Below are 18,257 nucleotides of genomic sequence, written 5' to 3'. Positions count from 1 at the left end.
CACTCCCTTCCCCGTGGGTCACACCCCCTTCGAGGGACATTGGAGTCTGGGATGCCACCCACTCATTAGTGATGCCTCCGTGCCAGGGCCTTCTCCAAGTCACTGTATGCCCATTCTGACTGCAGACCACAAGCAGGTTCTGGCCTTCCCCGTGGGTCACACCCCCTGCGAGGGACACTGGAGTCTGGGATGCCACCCACTCATTAGTGATGCCTCCGTGCCAGGGCCTTCTCCAAGTCACTGTATGCCCATTCTGACTGCAGACCACAAGCAGGTTCTGGCGGGGGTGTGGTGCCCTTTACCACACAGCACCTGTGCTAGCTTATGAGCTGCTGCTTCTGGAACGCTGGGACCCACAGGAGCCAGCCCTGTCTTGAGGAAGATCTATTTTGCGTAATTTTTCACCTCTCATAAAAGGCCAATTTGGCTCCCTACCCTGCCTTCAACTCTTACTCCCAACTCTGCATCTCTTCCCCAGGACAGAGCTACTACTTAAGGGATTTTTCTAAACCACACACTGACCATGCCACCCCAGGCTAAAACCCCTGCAGGGTCTTCTCAGGGCTCTGACAGTCCCTGATGCCTACTCTGTCCCAGGCACGCAAGATAACTGAGAACATCACGCCTGGGGGAGACAGTTTAGAAAACAAAGTCAGCAAATCCATGAACAAGGGAGCCCACATGCATAACAACTGCCATGAATGAAAAAGAACGCAGCACGCTGTGACAGAGAGCTGGTGGCCGAGGCTCCGAGGTGGCCTCTGAGGGCTGCACCTGAGCAGAGACCTGGGCTGTGGGAAGGAGCTGGTGTGTGAAGCCTGGCAGTGACAGGTGGGTAGGCAGAGGCACTGGCACAAAGCCAAGGTCTGGAGGTGGAAGAGAGCTTGGGGGCAGGGCCCCGGGAAGGCTGGTTCACAAAGAGCCTTTCTAAGCCTGGACTTTGCTCTAAGCATGATGGGAAACCACTGGCGGGGCTCAAGGTGGTAGGTAATGGAATCTGATTTGGATATTTCAAAGTTCATGCTTCGTGAAGACAGGATTACTGAGGACAAGAGTGGAAGCAGAGACCTGCAAAGGCGGGCTACAGTTGACCAAACATTAGATGGCGGGGGCTTGGAGGTGGAGGGCAGAGGATGGAGGAGAACTGCTGTGGGGCGAGGGGAATGAGCAACGGAAACCAGTTAAGCCCCAGATGTTTGACTTGACCCACCAGGGGGTGGGCAGGGATGCTACTTCCAACTCCTTGTCAAGACCAGGAAAACTGGGTGGAACAGGTCACAGCTCCAGTGCCCCAGGTGGGCTGGCTGAGATCAAGAGGGAACCACCTGATATTCTCGCCACCTGCCTGGCCTTTGTCAGCTCTGCGTCCCTCCACCCCCATGAACTCTGCGCCCCTGGGTCATTGCTTGCCAGCTTTAGGTGACAGGGTCCTTCCATGCAGCCTGCCCTGGTCATACCCCCATCCTCTAGGCTCACAGGGAGTCATCCCTCCCTCCAAGATGCTTCTAGACCCAAGAGTAGCTCATCAGTCAGTCCCCCTGGGCAGGCTGTGCTTACCTGTAGAAGGCCAGCTGGAGGGCCACCTGAATAAAGGCATCGGGGCTGCATTTCTGCTGCTTAATGAATGTTTTCCCATAGTCATCAAACTTATAAACGGTGAAGTCGAGATTCTTTACTATTCTGTGGAAGAAAAAGGAAAGAAGCTTTCAGTGCATGCAAAACAGAATGCACTCACCACAGAGTCTAATGAAGTTTCTCGAGCCTGGTCCATGTCAAAGCAGTAAGGTGTCCAGGACACAGTCAGAGACAGGCCTTGATGTATGGGAGTGGCAGAGGGCATGCCGACAAGGGGGACTCTGAACTGAGGGTGAGGCTCGGCTGGATAGGGCAGTGGTTCTGTACTGGGGGTGGGGAGGGGGCCTGGCTGCAGGGAGGGATGCAGAAGCACGAGGGTCATTTGCGTGGGCAAGGAGCAAACAACCTACAAAGTCCTAGGGAGTCACTGCCCCCGAAGTAGGCCTACGGAGGCCGTGCATTTTGACTTGTGTGTGAAGTGTGTCCAGCATCCCCGTGGACTCTGGGCCTCCTGGCCATCTTGCCAGACCTGCCAACCCCCCATGCTCAGGGAAAAGCCTGCTTCTCTGATGGCTGCGAGCATCTCTCACTGAGACTCGTCCCTATTGTGCTGTGGGAAGAAAGGCTTGGGGCCTGGCCGCTGGCCACAGTCACCACAGCTAAAGCTGCTCATCCAGGCTTTGTTGGTGACTGAAAATCCATTTTACCTGGAAATCGATGCTGAGCCTCCCGTGATATGCCCAGACCTTTGCTGCCCACAATCACTGTCAAGTAGAAGGAAGATTCCCTGAGTCCACGCTGAGATAGACCTTCAGCACTGGTCTCCCCACTCCCTTCCCCTCACTATATTGACCAGTCTCCTTCATAATGAGTTTGGGGTATGGGCTGATGGCTTGCAGGAGCAACATGCAGCAATCCCCATATCTGGTCACCAGCCATGTGTGTGTCTGTGTGTGTGTGTGTGTGTGTGTGCAGAGCCCTGGGTGGGCAGCCCTGACCCCTGCTCCCACCCTCCCTCAGGATTCGGTGTTCCCTGCCTGCCTGGCCTTGAATTATTCCTCCAGTCATGTGAGCTCAGCTCTTGCTTGGTCCATGCCAGGTTCTGAGGACCCAGCAGGACTCGGAGAGGGCCCAGTTCTCATGGGAACTCACCCTTCAGTCTGTCCTGTTGACCCACTGTCCCTGGACAGGCTGAGCTCACAGTCACCCCAGCCATCTGGAAAACTTCTTGGCCAAGCCCTGGCCCCTCAGACCCTACCTACCTTCCATGGCAGCTCAGGACCCCACGGCTTCTGCTTCCCCACCCACAGGCCTTGCTTGGTTCTTCCGGTTCTCTAGAATGGAAAGCTGGGCGCTTGGGACCACATGCCAGCTGCCTGAAGCCCTGAAATAAGCCAACTCTTTCTTCTGCCCAGGGCTCACCAGCCCACCACCAACTCACTCACCTTCATGTCCCAAGAGCAGCCCCATGGGGTTGAGATACGAGCCCTTACAGATGAACACCTGAGGCCTCTCTCCTTCCCCCTGGAAAGTCCGTCAACACCTCCAGCAGCTCGCTGTGGACGCACCCTCCCCATCCCTCGGTGTCCGAGCCCAGCCACGCTCTGCCCTGCTCACCCGCGCCATCCCCACAGGCTCCTTGGTTCCCGGAAACCCCATGGCCTGAATCCTCCAGGGGTTCCACACCACCGCAGCACAGCCTCCAGTCCCCAGAACGTAAGGACATGAAGCTCTCTGCAGTGTGACCCCAGCTTCCCTTCATTGCCTCAGCTCTCGTCACTCTCTCACTTGCTGGCCTCCAAACAACCTGATCTTATGAACCTGTCTCTTTCCCAGCTGCTGGCACCACGAACTCCTAGTTATCCTTCAAGGCCCATTTCTGCAAAGCCCTCGCTCTACCTCCTGGCAGAACTCAGCTCCAGTGTCCTCTGTGGGTTCAGGACCAAATACATGTCTCTGGTTTGGGCGCTTATTGCATCTGACATTTTTGCTTTGGGGATCCAGTTCCTCCACCAAAGTATGGAGGGCGGGACTCATGGCACATTGATTTCTGTGTCCCCAGAGCCCTACCGGAGGCCTGGAACACACCAGAGCTCTGCACAAGCATGATGAATGAATGAATGGATGAATGAATGCACTCCTGCTCATTTATTCAACGAGGGAATGAAGAGCCAAAGTCAGTATCTAGTTGCCAGACCATGACACCCAGCACACCTCGTGACCGTTAGCAAGGGCTCATATTCCCCCCGGGGCCTCCTGCGGGGTCCCGTTAGGGCTCCCCTTGGGGAAACAAGGCCCCTTGTCAAGTTGCTGTGTAAATTCAAGCAAATTGAAATCTCCTGAATTCAAATGACTTATTCAAACCAGTTGGAAATAACCCCCCCTCCCCTGGAAGATGGAGATGATTTCCCCGCCTTGACTCAGCTCAGTCAGGTGAAACCTGTGGAAAAAAATAGATGCACGTTTGCATTTTATGGAAATGAAGGATACTTCGGCAAGGTTATTTCCCCGAGAGGTGCAACTCGCCTTTAGTTTGACTGCATTTCCATGAGGGGGGTGGGCGAAGGCGGGTGAGGGGAGGCAGAGGAGCTGGGGTCTTTGGAATCTTCTAGGACACCTTGGCAGCTGGTGGGGTGGGGGAGTGGTATGGTGATACCCCCTGGAGCATCACCCCCAAAGACCTGGGGTTCTCCTTACTGTTGAAGTTTTTCTGCTGAGGAGGCTAAGAGGCCTTGAATTTCCGGGGAGCACTTCCACCTCAGCCTTCTGGGTGCTGGGAGCTCGCTGACCGAGTCAGCTCGGACCATCTTCTTGCTGGTCTTCACCCTGCGGGACAATGGGGTGACTCCTGTGGCCTGCCAGCCGGGGGGCTGTGGGCAGCTTATTTCTTTGCCTGGCAGTCATCTTAGCTGTTGGAGTTTGGTGTGCCCACCCAACCGTGACACAGATGAACGGACCGAAGCTCTTAGAGGACACCGAAATTAGTGAGCGGTTGAGCTGGGGTTCCATCTAGTTCCACCTGACTGCAAAGCCCAGGATTTCTTTTCGTGTTTTCCTGTTTGACCATGCTACACCAATAACTCTTAAAAAAAAAAAAAAAAAACCTGGGGACAAATGGAAGAAGCAAATCGTGATTTTCTGTCGGTGAGGGCTGGTGTGGGTTTTCAGTGATCCTAAAGAGTCCCTCTAGGGAAGCCCAGGTGACGCTAGTGGTAAAGAACCTGCCTGTCAATACAGGAGACATGAGAGTCTCAGGTTCAATCCCTGAGTGGGAAAGATCCCTTGGAGGAGGGCATGGCAACCCACTCCAGTATTCTTGCCTGGAGAATCTCATGGACAGAGGAGCTTGGTGGGCTACAGTCCATGGGGTCACAAAGAGTTGGACATGACTGAAGTCATGCTAAGTCATGACTTAGCATGCACGCACAGAGTCCCTAAATCATGGAAGAGATTCAGAACTTACAGATTCAGGGAGAAGATTCTAGGAGGAGAGAATGAGCAGAATCATGAATGGAGGAAGGGACCCAGTGTATCCAAGGGACAGAGAAGTACTCAGTCTGGAGACCTTGGAAGGTAGGGAGAGAGACCCAGGCTGAGGGGAGAGAAACAGGTGCAGCTCCCTCCATTCTGGGTCAACAGTGGGCCCACACCTGACTGGACAAGCAATAGACATCGACCTGGGCTTCCCTGGACCAGAGCAAATATTCCCCTAAAGCTGAGAATTCTTGGCCAAATATCGCCCTAACTGCGCTAACTTGTTGCTCAGTCTGCCCCTCCTGTCCAAGATCGATAAAGCATATGATGTTTCATTCAAGCTGGTTTTCAAATTCGTCTTTTGCTAGGACAATGCCAGACTGATGCAGCTCCACAGTGGCCGCCCACATTTGTCTTGGCCTAGCTTGGCCACTGCTGGGCAGTCCGGCTTTGCCTCCCGTGGCTGCTCAGTGGCTCAGGAGGGGCCCTGCCCCCAGACTCACATGTGCTTGAGCAGATGCTCCGTGCACTGCACCAAGACGATGCCGTCAAAAGGAGAGTGTTCACATACCACGCCACAGGTGCCGTCTCGGCCCACCACGAACTGCAATAGCAGAGAGAAGTGAGCAGGCCTCTGGGTCAGTATTCCAAATCAGCCGCTTGGCTCCAGGTCAGGACCCCTGTATCCCTCCCACCTCCCCACCTCTCAGGGAGACCTTTTCTCCAGGAACACCAAAGCACATCATCTCCTGAGAAGAACACAGTCGCCATGGCCTGAGAATAGAGGGGCCTCAAGACAGCTCGAAACTGTGTGACCTCCTCCCAGAAGAGGGTAGTGCCCTGGGCAGTGAAGATAGAGCCACAGCTGCCTGGCTCAGGTAGCCCAGCGATTGCTAAGTGCTCACGCTGAGGCTGTGCACGCTCTCCTTAGGTCCTGGGCAAGCCCCTTCGGCTCCTGTTAGCCCCGTTTCCCTTTCACAGCACACATCAGGGCCACCATCCGGGTCTGCTTTGTGTGATTATGTTCTGATGGACACTGTGTGGTTGGCCACCACTGATATTATCCCCAGGACGTAGTGTCCACCCCATAGTAGGTGCTTAATGACTTCTCTAAATGAGTAATGAAGGATGATGACCCAATTTGGGTGGCATGCAGATTCCCAGGAGAATAAAATATCTCTTGATAGGAGTGAAAGAAAGGTGTGTCAGGGATGGCCCGTTCACTGCTGCCTGGGCTTCAAGTCAGGACCCCTGATTCCAGTTCTGCGCTTACCACCTTCCAGCCGGGAGCGTTCTGACAAGTCGTATCAACCTCTGGCTTCAGTTTGCTCTCGTTTAAAATGGATCCAATAAGGCTCAGTTCACAGGATCAATACAAGGATTAGAGAGACAGTCTATGTAAGGCCCATGGGAGCTATAAAGATTACTCATGGTTTTTCTAACTATACAAAGGCTGGATTTAGCTGACTTCGGAAAGGGAGATGCTCAGTGTGTGCAAAGGTCTAGCAGGAAATCACGAAAAGAATGAGATCTTGATTCTAAAAGCATAACCTGAATACAGTCAGGCTGCCTTGAAGTCCACCTCAGCACAGCATTACACTCCAGAGGTACTAACCCATCATCCATAAGCAAAAAACCAACAAGCAAACAAATACACAAGCTCCTGAAATCTTTGTGAGACCTTCGGGGAACTGTGGCAAGGCACACCTCTGAGCTGACCCCCAGTCTCCCCCAGTCTCACAGTATGCCAGCTCCCAGAATTGTTACTCCTTTTCTTCAAACAAGCACACTTCCCACAGAGGTTTTCTCCAGGCCCATCCATGCAGGCTCTTCTCTCTCTCTCTGCCATGCCCTCTGCTTTCTGTCCTGAGACTTGCTCTCAAACCTTTCCATTCAGGTTCACAGAACTTGTTGGGCTTCTCCAGCTCCCCTGATAATCTGTCCTGCCTGCAAAAAAGAGCCCAGAAGTGCGCACACATAAGGCAGGAGGGGAGGGCATGCCCACTCACACATCAGTGCTTCCCTGTTCCTGTCACTAAAAGTAAGTGTGGAAAACAGTGCCTTTTAAAAACCACTACCAAAGCTTACGATGTTTCAGGCCCTGTACATCCATTATATCATTTCATTCCCGCAGCTGCTCCATGAAAGATTGCAAGCCATTAACACCACTGGTGGAGGCTAAATAGCCAGCACAGCAGGGAGAGAACTCATCAGAAATAGCAGAATCAATATGCAAACCAACAAAAAGGATAACCTGCAGAATGCAGGGGACAGAGAGAGAAAAACGAGGCAGTCTAGAAAAGCTTACCAGTGGGAGCTAAACCAAAACCTGAGCGATACCAAACCAAAACACAAACATGGTTGGGTACCACTTAATGCAGTCGTTGTGAGAGTGTTGGAGCTTTACAAATACACAAGGTTCGATTCAGGGTCAGCGTGCTGGAGATAAAGGACGGGGGATGGGAAAGAATGGCCCGAACTTCATCCCCATCCTTGTGAGTATTTTTCTCTAGGCCAAAGTGAATGTCTTATTTCTGGGCTGACGTCATGTGAATGAGAAATCTGTGAATGGCTTTGTTTCATTTTATGACTCTTCTGTGGAGATGCTGGGCTGCCGTACTCCTCAGGGATGAAGGGAGGTATGTTGAAATGTCGGGGCCAGGGTGATGGAAATTCAGAAACTGTTGTCTTCTGGCATCAGACGTGATTCTTGATGCATGCTTTGAGGGCTGGTTTGATGGGAGTCCCTGGCTTGCCCCCACCTGACAGTGTGTGATGGGAAATGGGGAATGAGCCCCAGGTCTGACCCAGAGGCCCCCTAGGCTGAGCACAGGCTGCAGGAAAGTCAGGGAGTTAGCGCTAGGTTTCGCCACTTGCTCCCGAGAAGAGTTCTGGCCAATCCAGGGGCCAACACGAAGAGCACATCTCCTCGGTTTCTCTGGCCCCATATGCGCACCCTGGGTGGGCAGCAGAGGCCACTGAGCGAGCCTGCTGGACGTGAGCACGAGGTGGCGCAGGCCACTGGCCACGCCACGGGGAGGCTTACCTGCAGGGACTTGTCGTACCAGCGGTTGGCCCCGTTCTTGCTGCAGCCTCCACCGTGGAGGAGCTGGAGCGCCCGGTTGGTGTCACTGAGCTCCACGCCTCCGGGGGCATCCAGGCACACCAGGCAGATGCACCGCTCAATCATATCCAGAGAGTCCCGGTTGGTGGAGTCTGCAGGGTGGGCCAGCACGGCCTGACTCAGCACCTGCCCAGCCCTGGGCCTGGGGTCCCTTCTACAGAACCCAAACCGTAGACAGATACTCATGGACACCCAGACCTTGAGCCAATCCTGAGCCCCCTCCCTTGTACCCCAGGGGGTGGGCTGGTAAGTCCAGGTTGCTGTCCTGAGCTTCACCCCCCGGGGGTGGCACACCCCCAGGGTCCCTGTAAGAGTCCTGCCCTCCGACTGTAGCCAGTTCTGCCCCAAGATGTGCAGTCACTAGTCCTGCCCGCCAAGATGAAGGGGGTGGCATGGGGTCTTCCCCAGATGCATTAGTCTCCCAGGCCAGCTTGTGTCAGAGGAGCCCCAGTTCCCCCATCCAGTGGCCCCCTTACTCACACCTGCCAGCCACGTCTGGCACACAGGCAAGTTCATTTGTCCTGAATTGTGATTTTCAAACATTAGTTGCCAAAAAGTTCTAATTAGTCAATTTCACATGAAAATTGGAAGTGAGGGTGTTGCTGTCGCAGGTGACCCCTCACCCCAGCTGTTGTTTCTATGCAAAGGGCAGGTGGAAGGGCCAGTGTGCCCCTGAATCTGTAGCCAGATGAGCCCACTGGGGCAGTTTCAGGCATGCAGAGTTCATCAGGACAAATAAAGGTCACGGAGTTGTACAAAAGACATGTCACTAAGAGAGCCTGACTTCTCCACAGGGGACAGTGGGCATGGAGTTCCCTCCAAAGTAGAGCTGGGCCAGCCAGATGGGCTGCCCCAGGCAGCTTCCTCTCCTGAGTGTAAGAAGGTTTGAAAGCCTGCCCAGTGGGACCTGACTATGGCCACAGCTGCCATGACTGTGGGGCCAGATACCTTTTCTCCCAATCAGGAGTCCTCATTGTGGTGACTGTTATTTCTGCACCATCGCACACAGGCGGTGGGGCATCAGGACCCGATGGTGAGGGCTGCCATCGCCCAGGCATCCTGACCTCTGGGCTAGATGGGGTGCAGGGTTACACCCCTCCCCCAGTCCCAGTGTTTCCATGCATGAGAAGATGGGGTGCGTGTTATGGAGGCAAAGGAGCGTTACATGGCATATTCTAATACCCACACCCACTTCAGTCATAGAACACCTGGTCTGTAGCTTGGCACATAGATGAGCAGAACTAAAGCTACATTTCCCAGCTTCTCTCACAGCTGGGGGAAATCATGTCTCAGTTCTGGCAACAAAAATCTAGAAACACTATCTGACAGCTTTCAAGAAACCTCCTTAAATACAGAGAGCACATTCTCTTTGCTCTTTTTTCCACCTTCCTCTACCCTGCTGCCTGGATCACAGGTGTGGTGGCCAGAGCCCTAGCCTCCATTTTCGGCCAGGAGGGTGCAGCCCACATCCTCGGAGTGAGATGGAAGAACTCTAACCATCTCTCAGCTCTGGAGGGCTCGGTTTGGGTATATATGAGAGAGACGGAGAGAGAGAGAGAAACCTCTGTTTTCTTTAAGATACTAATATTTTGGATTTTTGGTCACATGTGACCAATTCTAATACTAATCTTATACCGTGTAGTTATGCTGGATCCACGTCCTCACGCTGCAGGAATGAGCTGGAGTTGAGAAGCTGTGCCTTGGTTTGCCACAGTCTTCCCATTTATTTAATTCTGTTGTCTCGGCAGATATTTAAGGTCCCTGTCCCGAATGCTATTCTCTGTGTCAGATAGAAACATTCTGGGGGCTGAAGATCCTTCCGAGAAGGCAGTTGGTTGAGTCAGCTCTCAGCTCCCTCCTGTCCTAGCATGAAGGCAGATCTCTGGGCAGCCCTGTCCTGGTCCTGGCCCTCCTGTGCTCCCCAATTCTGAGCCCGGGTATGCAGCCCTCTGCTTCGGCAGCCACTTGCTCCTCTCCACTCAGGCTCTTCCCCCTCCCTTTGGAACCCCAGGGACTAAGTCTGAATTCCTCTTTTCAGAGCCTACCCCCATCCCATCCCAGCCCCCAGGTCTGGAGCTCTCTTTCTCTTCAGAGCCTTAAGCTAAGAAATATACCCATCGTGTGTCACAGTCATCTGGAAAATGCCTTCCTGAAGTCCAGGGAACGTGTGGGAGCAGGTGTGACTTCCACACCCTGAGGCTCAGATCTCCCCGCAGCCTTCGTTCACCAGCCGGGTCCTGCCCACGGGTTGAGCCAGGAGTAGCAGCACCTTCCCCAGTCAGGGGGCAGCTGAATCCACAGCCGACATGCCAGTGAAGACCGCGTCTGGAGCCTGTCCGGCCATTCCTGTGTCCAGCTAAGGGCCTGGAGGGGCCATCGAGGAGCTCCTGTCTGCTCCTCCCTCCTCTTGGCCTCATCCCAGGCTCTCTGGGTTGCTCCCCGCTCCTGGCACAGGCAGCCTCGAGTGAGGCAACACTTGAGACCCTTCCCTGGGGCTCCGCAGCACCTCCTGGACACACAGATGCTAAGGGCACTCGAGCAGTCCCTGCTCTGCCGGGGTGAGTTCTCCAGGTTCACGAGAGGTGTCCACAGATGTCCTCCAGTGAAAGGAGACTGTGGTCCTTATCATCGCCTTCCTCCCTCCTCTTGCACATCCTGGGGGAAGGAGAAGTCTCTCACGCTGGCCTTCCACTCTGGAATGAGGCTAGCCAGCAAGCCAGCCCCGCCTTGGGTCTTCCTCCCCTCACACTCGTCTGGAATATGGATTAGGGGAGCCCTCTGTGTTCAAGATTCTTCTTGATCCCTATGTGTCCAGAGTGACTCATCACCTTCCACTTGGCCTCTTGGACTTTCCTGCCTCCTCTGATCAACTTCCAGGCTTTGGTCCCAGCCCTGGGGTTTGAACGTTCAATGAGACTCCATTGTGGTGGTCAGCGTGAGAGAGGGGAGGTGGGAAACTCCCGTTCCTCCTCCCTTGAGTGTGATACAGTCACCGCTTCACCCTCATCAACCTGAGTCAACTTCTACTACCCACAAGATAGACTCCAAACTTGTCAACACCCCCCTCTGGACTCCATGGCTCGCCTATGCTACCCCACTGGGTCACCTCCTTGGAATCCTGGCATGGACCTCACAGGAGCTCCTGCTGCTCCTGGATACCGCGCACATCCATCCCCTCAGATCATGCCGGCTACCCCCTGGGTGGGAGCCCTTCTCCTCTGTCTATCAAAGCTCTACTCATCAAATGCTCCTGAGATCCCAAACCCTATCACAGTGTGGGCCCTGCATCCTGTGTGGGTGAGAGCAACCCAGAGGGCTCCTGCCCCACCCCGAACGCCTTACCCCAGTAACATGCTGGCTCGGGTGCCTGCCCAGGGCAGACAAGGACCCTCTGCTTGCTCCACCAGGCTGGCCTCACATAGAACCCGAGCCAGCGCCAGACCAGTTACCTCTACACACACTGCCTCCTACCGCACAATGCGTGACCTTACAGTGTGGGACCCTGTAGCTGCCCCAGACCCCAGCCACTGACCATCCAGCCCGAAAATCCTGATCTGGCTGCCCTCTCTCAAGCTTTGAGCTCACAGAGAGCAGGGCCTGGTTCTCTGGCTTAGGTGGGCACAGGAAGTATCTGTGTCTGGCAATGGACTTGAGCGTGCATGGACAGGTGAGGCTGAGATCTGTGGGCATAGCTCAGACTTCCAGGCCCTTTGGGGCAGAGAGTTTCATAGGATGAAAGGGGTGGAGGAGAGATGGAGACAGGAAAGGGATTCCTTACCCTCTGCAAAACTCCCCCACCCTGGCTGCTACTGGAGTCCTTGCCAACAGCCATGGTGCCGGCCCTGGACTATGGGTTATTCTGGGGGTCCTTGGGCTCAGGGTGGCTGGTGACTTCAGAGAGGCCTTGGCCAGGCCTGGGTCTGATTCACAATGGAGAAGTGGAGAGGAAGGAAGGAACACATCAGGAAGGAAGTCACAGTGCTGGAAAAGGCTCTGAGGCTGGTGAGTGGAGCTTGTCCATGATGCCTGGCCGCTTGGGGAGGGCCTGGGCCTGGGGACCACGGCAGCCCCAGTGCTATACACGTCGGCCTGTGTCTCAGTGGGCTCTGAGAGCCCAGGCTTGGTCTCTGCCTATGAAACAGCCCCAAGGGCAGTGTGGACTAGGCAGGCTTCCGCTCCCTGGGAAGCCCACGGCAGGCCTGTCCAGCTCAGAGCCTGGGGAGCAGGCCTGAGGCAGCCGCTGGCTGAAGAGTGAGGGTTGGGCACCCTCCTTTTCAGCTGGGTGGCTCGAAGCTGGTGGCATAAAAGGACAGCTCCCTGGGCATCCGTGCCCCAGCCACCTCCAGGCAAGACAGAGGGACCCCTGAGAAGGGGCTGAGCCACCACCGCTGCATGCAGGTCGAGCAGGACCCCGGAGCTCAGCACCACTCGACAGGAACCGGGTCCTGGCTCATTAAACAGAGTGAAATGGGAGCAGGACAGCAGAGCCAGGATGCCAGGTGGCCTTCCAAATGAACTCCCTGCGCACGAGCAGCTGATCGGCCAGGCGCTGACAAGTTTATCGTGTAAGGCAGAGAATGAACTACATCCAAACTCATCCACCACGACTCTGGCCCCAGCGTAATGGAAACATGGGGCGGTGGGCCGGAGGCACACGGCAGGAGCCGTTTGTCTTGTGACATCCTCATCGAGCACAGGCAGGCTCGCTTAATGTGGTAAATCAATCTTCCTCAAGGAGCCCCTGCTTAATAGGTAGAAGTCAGAATTGAGTAATAGGAGGAGCTTGCTCTGCCACCCACGCCTGGGGAGTCGACAACTTTGGAGATGCAGAAATTCCAGAGGCCATGAGCCTTGGAGGACCCTAGAGCTTCTGCTCGAGGTTGAAAGTTTCCAGTCTGTGACTAAGGTGAGCGAAGAGAAAATGAACACAGCAGCTCTGCCTTTGGAGGTCTGCAGACCTCTCAGGTGCCGATCCCCAGCACACCCACCTGTGCACACGCACACACACACACAGCCCTCTCTGGGACACTTGCCTTCTCTGGTCTAGTCCCTGGGAAAAGGACCCACATCAGACTTCTACTGTCCTGCCTCACACAGTCTGGGGAGGGAGGCGCTGGGCTCCTCTCAGATACTTAAGAGCTTCTAAACATTTGTCAGGCGCAGCTGAGCATCTTTACTCTGCAGACAAAGGAATCATAGCCCCTTTTGGGAGGAAACTCTGCCATCGCATCTCTCCAGTCCTTCTCTACTCTATGGCTCATGGTGATCTTTACACTCCCAGCCCCTAGAGGCTATGAGGATGCCAATAAATGTATATCCAAGCTACATTCTATCTTCAGGAAACTCACATCAAATATAATGATAGAAGCTGGCTGAAAGGAAAAGGAAAAAGACGTATCAAGCAAATATTAATGAAAGTAAAGCAGGAGTGGACAAATTAACATCAGATTTGAGTAAACTTCAGAGACAGGTATTGATACAAGAGGTATTGAGATATTGAGGGATATTACATAAAACAAATGGATCAGTCTTGATGTCAAGATGACATCATCTTGTGTATACACATCTAAATGTGTATCAACCAAACATAGCTCTGTTATTTTTTGAAACTAGAATTAACAGAACTGAAGGAAGAAATAGACAAATCCATAATTTGGAGACTCGGATACACCTCTCTTGATACTTAACAGAACAACCACAGAATGTCAGCAAGGATATCAAAGAACTTAGCAACACCATCAACCAACAGAATCTAACTGATGTATACAGAACACTTCACCATCAGCAGCAGAATGCTTCTCTTCAAGCGCCCCTGTGACATATATGCCACAGTAGACCATATCTTAGGCCATGAAAACCCTCAACAAATTGAAAATAATTGATATTATGCAAAAATGTGTTCCCTGACCACTGGAATCAAGCTTTTCTTTTAAATAACAGAAAAATAAAAGAAAAATTTTCAAACATTTGGAAAGTAAACAACACTCTTCCAGATAATCTATGGATCAAGGAAGAAATTTAAAGAAATTAAAAAGCAAACATTGAAATGAATGAAAACAAAAATATACCATATCAAAATTTATGAGACACAACTAAAGCTTTGTTAAGACGGAAATGTGTAACACAAATGCTGACATTAGAACAGGGGGAAGACTTAAATGAGTAATATAAGCTCTCACCTTAAAATATTAGTGAAAAAAGGCAAAATAAACCCAAAGCAAGTAGGAAGAAGGGAATAACAAAGAGTAGAAATCAGTGAAATTGAAAATAGGAAAAAAATAAAATAATGGAAAGAAAACTGGTTCCTTTAAAAATTCAATCAAATCCCTGGCAAGACTAACAAAGAAAAATGAAAGAAAAGACACAATACTAGGAATTAAACAGAGACATCACTATGGATCTTGCAGACATCAAAAGGATATTAAGAAAATACTATGAACCACTCTACAGACATGAATTTGACAACTTGGATGAAATGCACTAATCACTTAAAAAGTATAAACCACCACATGCACAAAATGTGAACAAATAATTTGGAGAGCCCCGTAATTATTAAGGAAATTAAATTTGTAAGTTTAAAGTTTCCCCTCCTCACCCAAATCTCCAGGCCCTAAAGGTTTCACTAGAGAATTCTACCAAACATTTAGGGGAGAATTAACCCCAGTCTATACAATTTCTTCCAGACAATATAAGAACAGCGAACACTTCCCAATTCATTTTAGGAACCCAGTGTTACCATGACACCAAAACCAGACAAAGCCCATAAACCACCCATAAAAAAAAAAACAACCACCACCACCCATAAACACACACACACACCACACACACGAAAAAAAAACAACCAGCTACAGACAAATAACCCTCATTAATATAGAAACAAAGAGAGCTAACAATGTATCAGCAAATAGAATTAAGCAACATGTAAAAACTATGTACTGTGACCAAGTGGGGCTCGTTCCAGGGAGGCAAACCTGATTCCGTATTTGAAAATCAACTGATGTAATCCACAGTATTAACACGCTATTGAAAAATCACATGATTAGATCAATTGATGAAGTACAAGTTACAAAATTCAACATCTTATCATGATAAAATCTCAGAAAACTAGGAATAGAGTGGAACTTCCTCAACTTCATGAAAAGAATCTACCCAAAACAAAAATGCATATAGCTAATATACTTAAGGGTGAAAAGACTGTATGCCTTGCCCCTAAGATAAGGAACAAGAAAGGATACCCATCCTTACCACTGCTGTTCAACTAGTACTGGAAGGTCTGGCCACACCAAAAGGCAAGAAAAGGGAATAAAAAGAAAAATATCAACAAGAAAAAACTGCCTGTTTTCATATGACATGATCTGTGTAGAAAATCATAAGGAATCTACCCCCAGAAAACCCCACCTAGAACTAATAGATGAGTTAGAAGTTCACAGGATATAAAATAAACATACAAAAACCCAATACCAGCGACAAAGACATGACCGAGAGTGAGAACGCAGCGTCGTTCAGACCGTGCGCAATGAAACACATTCTCCAGCGTAAATGTGACAAAAGCATGCAGGGCTTATACAAAGAAACTACAAGACACCCAGTGCGAAAAATCGAAGATCTAAGTAAGTGGAGAGATGTATCATGTTCGTGCATGGGAAAACTCAGTGTGGTGAAGATGCCAGTTCTCCCCAGGTTGGTGCACAGGCTCAACCAGCTCCCATCAAAAGCCCAGCAGGACTTTTTGCATCTGTAGACTGCAAGATTATTCTAAAATCTGTGTGAAAAGGCAAAGGAACTAGAATAGCTAAAACAATTTTTAAAAAGAATAAAGTTGGAGGAATCAGTGTATCCAATTTAAAGACTTATCACATAGCGAAGAACGTGCAGTGCTGGCAGACAGATTAACATATAGATCAATGGCAGAGAATAGAAAACCCCAAAATAGACTAACAAATATGCCCAATTGATTTTGACAAAGGTGCAAAAGTAATTTAATGGAGGAAGGATGGCTTTTTCAGCAAATATTACTGGAACATCTGTACATCCATAGGTATCCCTCCCTGAAAACCTTGGATAAAAATCTGATACCTTACAAAAAATTAGCACAAAATAGATTGTCAGCTTAAATGGACAATGTTATAAAACTTTTAGGAAAAATTCATCTTTGGGATATTAGGACTAGACATGTAATTCTTAGGCTTGTTGCCAAATGTATGACCCACAAAAGAAAAAAACTGATAAATTGGACTTCATCAAAACTAAAAACATTTCTTCAGTGAAACACCCTGCTAAGAAGATGAAAAGATAAGCTCAGATTGGGAGAAAATATAAAGCCACATATCCAATAAAAGGTTAGTAAAGACTATATAAGCAGCTCTCAGAACTCACAGTAAAAAAAATCCAAAACCTGAAACCTAAGCCCCAAACAATCCAATTAGAAAATGAGCAGAAGACGTGAAATGATATTTCCCAAAAGTTGAGATATAGAGGGAAAATTAGCACATGAAAAAATATTCAACATCATTAGTCATCAGTGAAATGTAAATTACAACAACAATAAGATCACTGCACACCTACCAGAGGGCAATAAAAAATAAAAAATAATGACAATGAAGAGAAACTGGATCATTCATGCATTGCTGATGGGTAAGTAAAATGGTTGTTGCTGCTGCTGAGTCGCTTCAGTCGTGTCCGACTCTGTGCGACCCCATAGACGGCAGCCCACCAGGCTCCCCCGTCCCTGGGATTCTCCAGGCAAGACCACTGGAGTGGGTTGCCATTTCCTTCTCCAATGCATGAAAAGTGAAAAGTGAAAGTGAAGTCACTCATCGTGTCTGACCCTCAGCGACCCCATGGACTGCAGCCCACCAGGCTCCTCCATCCATGGGATTTTCCAGGCAGGAGTACTGGAGTGGGGTGCCACTGCCTTCTCCAAGTAAAATGGTAAAGTCACTCTAAAAAACACTTTCATGGTTTCCTGTAAAACGAAGCATGCAAATATCATATGACCTACAATTTCATTCCTGAACATTTTCTTTGAAACGAAAACTTATGATCACACAAAAACCTATGCATGTATTCACAGTAGCTTATTTGTAGTAGCCAAAAAGTAGACACAACTCAGACGTCCTTCAATGGGTGGATGGTTACATCACTTATGTTGAAACATCCAAATTGTGGAATACAGAATGAACTATTCACACATACAACAACCGGGATGGGTCTCTCCAGAGTATTATACTGAGCAAAAAAGCCAATCTCAGAAAGTCACATGCTGCATGATTCCATTTATATGACATTCTTGAAACAACATCCTAGAAATGAAGGATGGATTAGTGGTTGCTAGGGATTAAGGAGGGCTGGAGTTGGAGGGAAAGTAGGTGCAGCTGTAAAGGGACATCAGGGGTCCTTGTGGGGATGGAAATGTTCTCTGTCTTGACTGTATCAACCTCAGTGTCCTGGTTGTGATACTGGAAGATTTGCAAGATGTTACCACTCCCTGCGGGGTGGGGGTGGGGAGGCTGAACGGTACAAGCGTTTATTTCATACAAGTGCATGTGCGTCTATAATTATCTCCAAAGAAGTTTAATTTAATTTTTTTAAAAAAGAAGTCAGTAGCCAAGAACTGCTCTTCCCTCTGGGTTCCAGCTACCCTTCCCACAAAGACAGATTTAAAGAGCTATCATACTTTCAGAATTTCAGAATTAGGGGAGGGGTGGTATGTGGAGAAAGGCAGGAAATACAAACAAACCCAAAACCCACAACCTCTCAGCTGCCTTGAAACCAAACAGCACAGTGCTGCCCGTGAAATGGAAAGTGAGGGCCAGAAAGATGGCACAGAGGGAGAAATGAAAGAGCAGAGGAGTCTGGAGTGTGTCCATGCAGGGCATGTGGCGTTTGGGGAGCCTGGGGGAGGCAAAAGAGCTCCCCAGAGTCAGCAAGAGTCAGGGCTCCACACCAGGACGATAGCCATTCAGTCTGAGGTCACTGACTGCAAGAGCAGTGCCCATCCACACAAGTCCATTTTCAGCTCACTGGATTTTTTCAGGGTGGTTTTGGGCTTGGGAGAACATCCCCAGAGTGTTTCCCTGAATCT

General features: G+C 50.5%; 1 protein-coding gene across 1 annotated transcript in view; it reads right to left on the bottom strand.

Moving 5' to 3' along the window:
• The window catches only part of CHAT (choline O-acetyltransferase), a 55,281-nt gene that overhangs the window by 11,095 nt on the left and 25,929 nt on the right, over window positions 1-18,257 (bottom strand). The window contains exons 7-10 of the mRNA XM_070781951.1: window positions 8,096-8,265; window positions 5,553-5,653; window positions 4,273-4,401; window positions 1,558-1,680 (exon numbers count right to left, since the gene is read on the bottom strand). Coding sequence (XP_070638052.1) covers window positions 1,558-1,680; window positions 4,273-4,401; window positions 5,553-5,653; window positions 8,096-8,265 — 523 coding nt within the window. The remainder of the gene's footprint in view (window positions 1-1,557; window positions 1,681-4,272; window positions 4,402-5,552; window positions 5,654-8,095; window positions 8,266-18,257) is intronic.

Source organism: Bos indicus, chromosome 28, assembly GCF_029378745.1.
Source record: "Bos indicus isolate NIAB-ARS_2022 breed Sahiwal x Tharparkar chromosome 28, NIAB-ARS_B.indTharparkar_mat_pri_1.0, whole genome shotgun sequence".
NCBI classification, from domain to species: domain Eukaryota; kingdom Metazoa; phylum Chordata; class Mammalia; order Artiodactyla; family Bovidae; genus Bos; species Bos indicus.
This window is presented reverse-complemented; position numbering and strand designations above follow the sequence as displayed.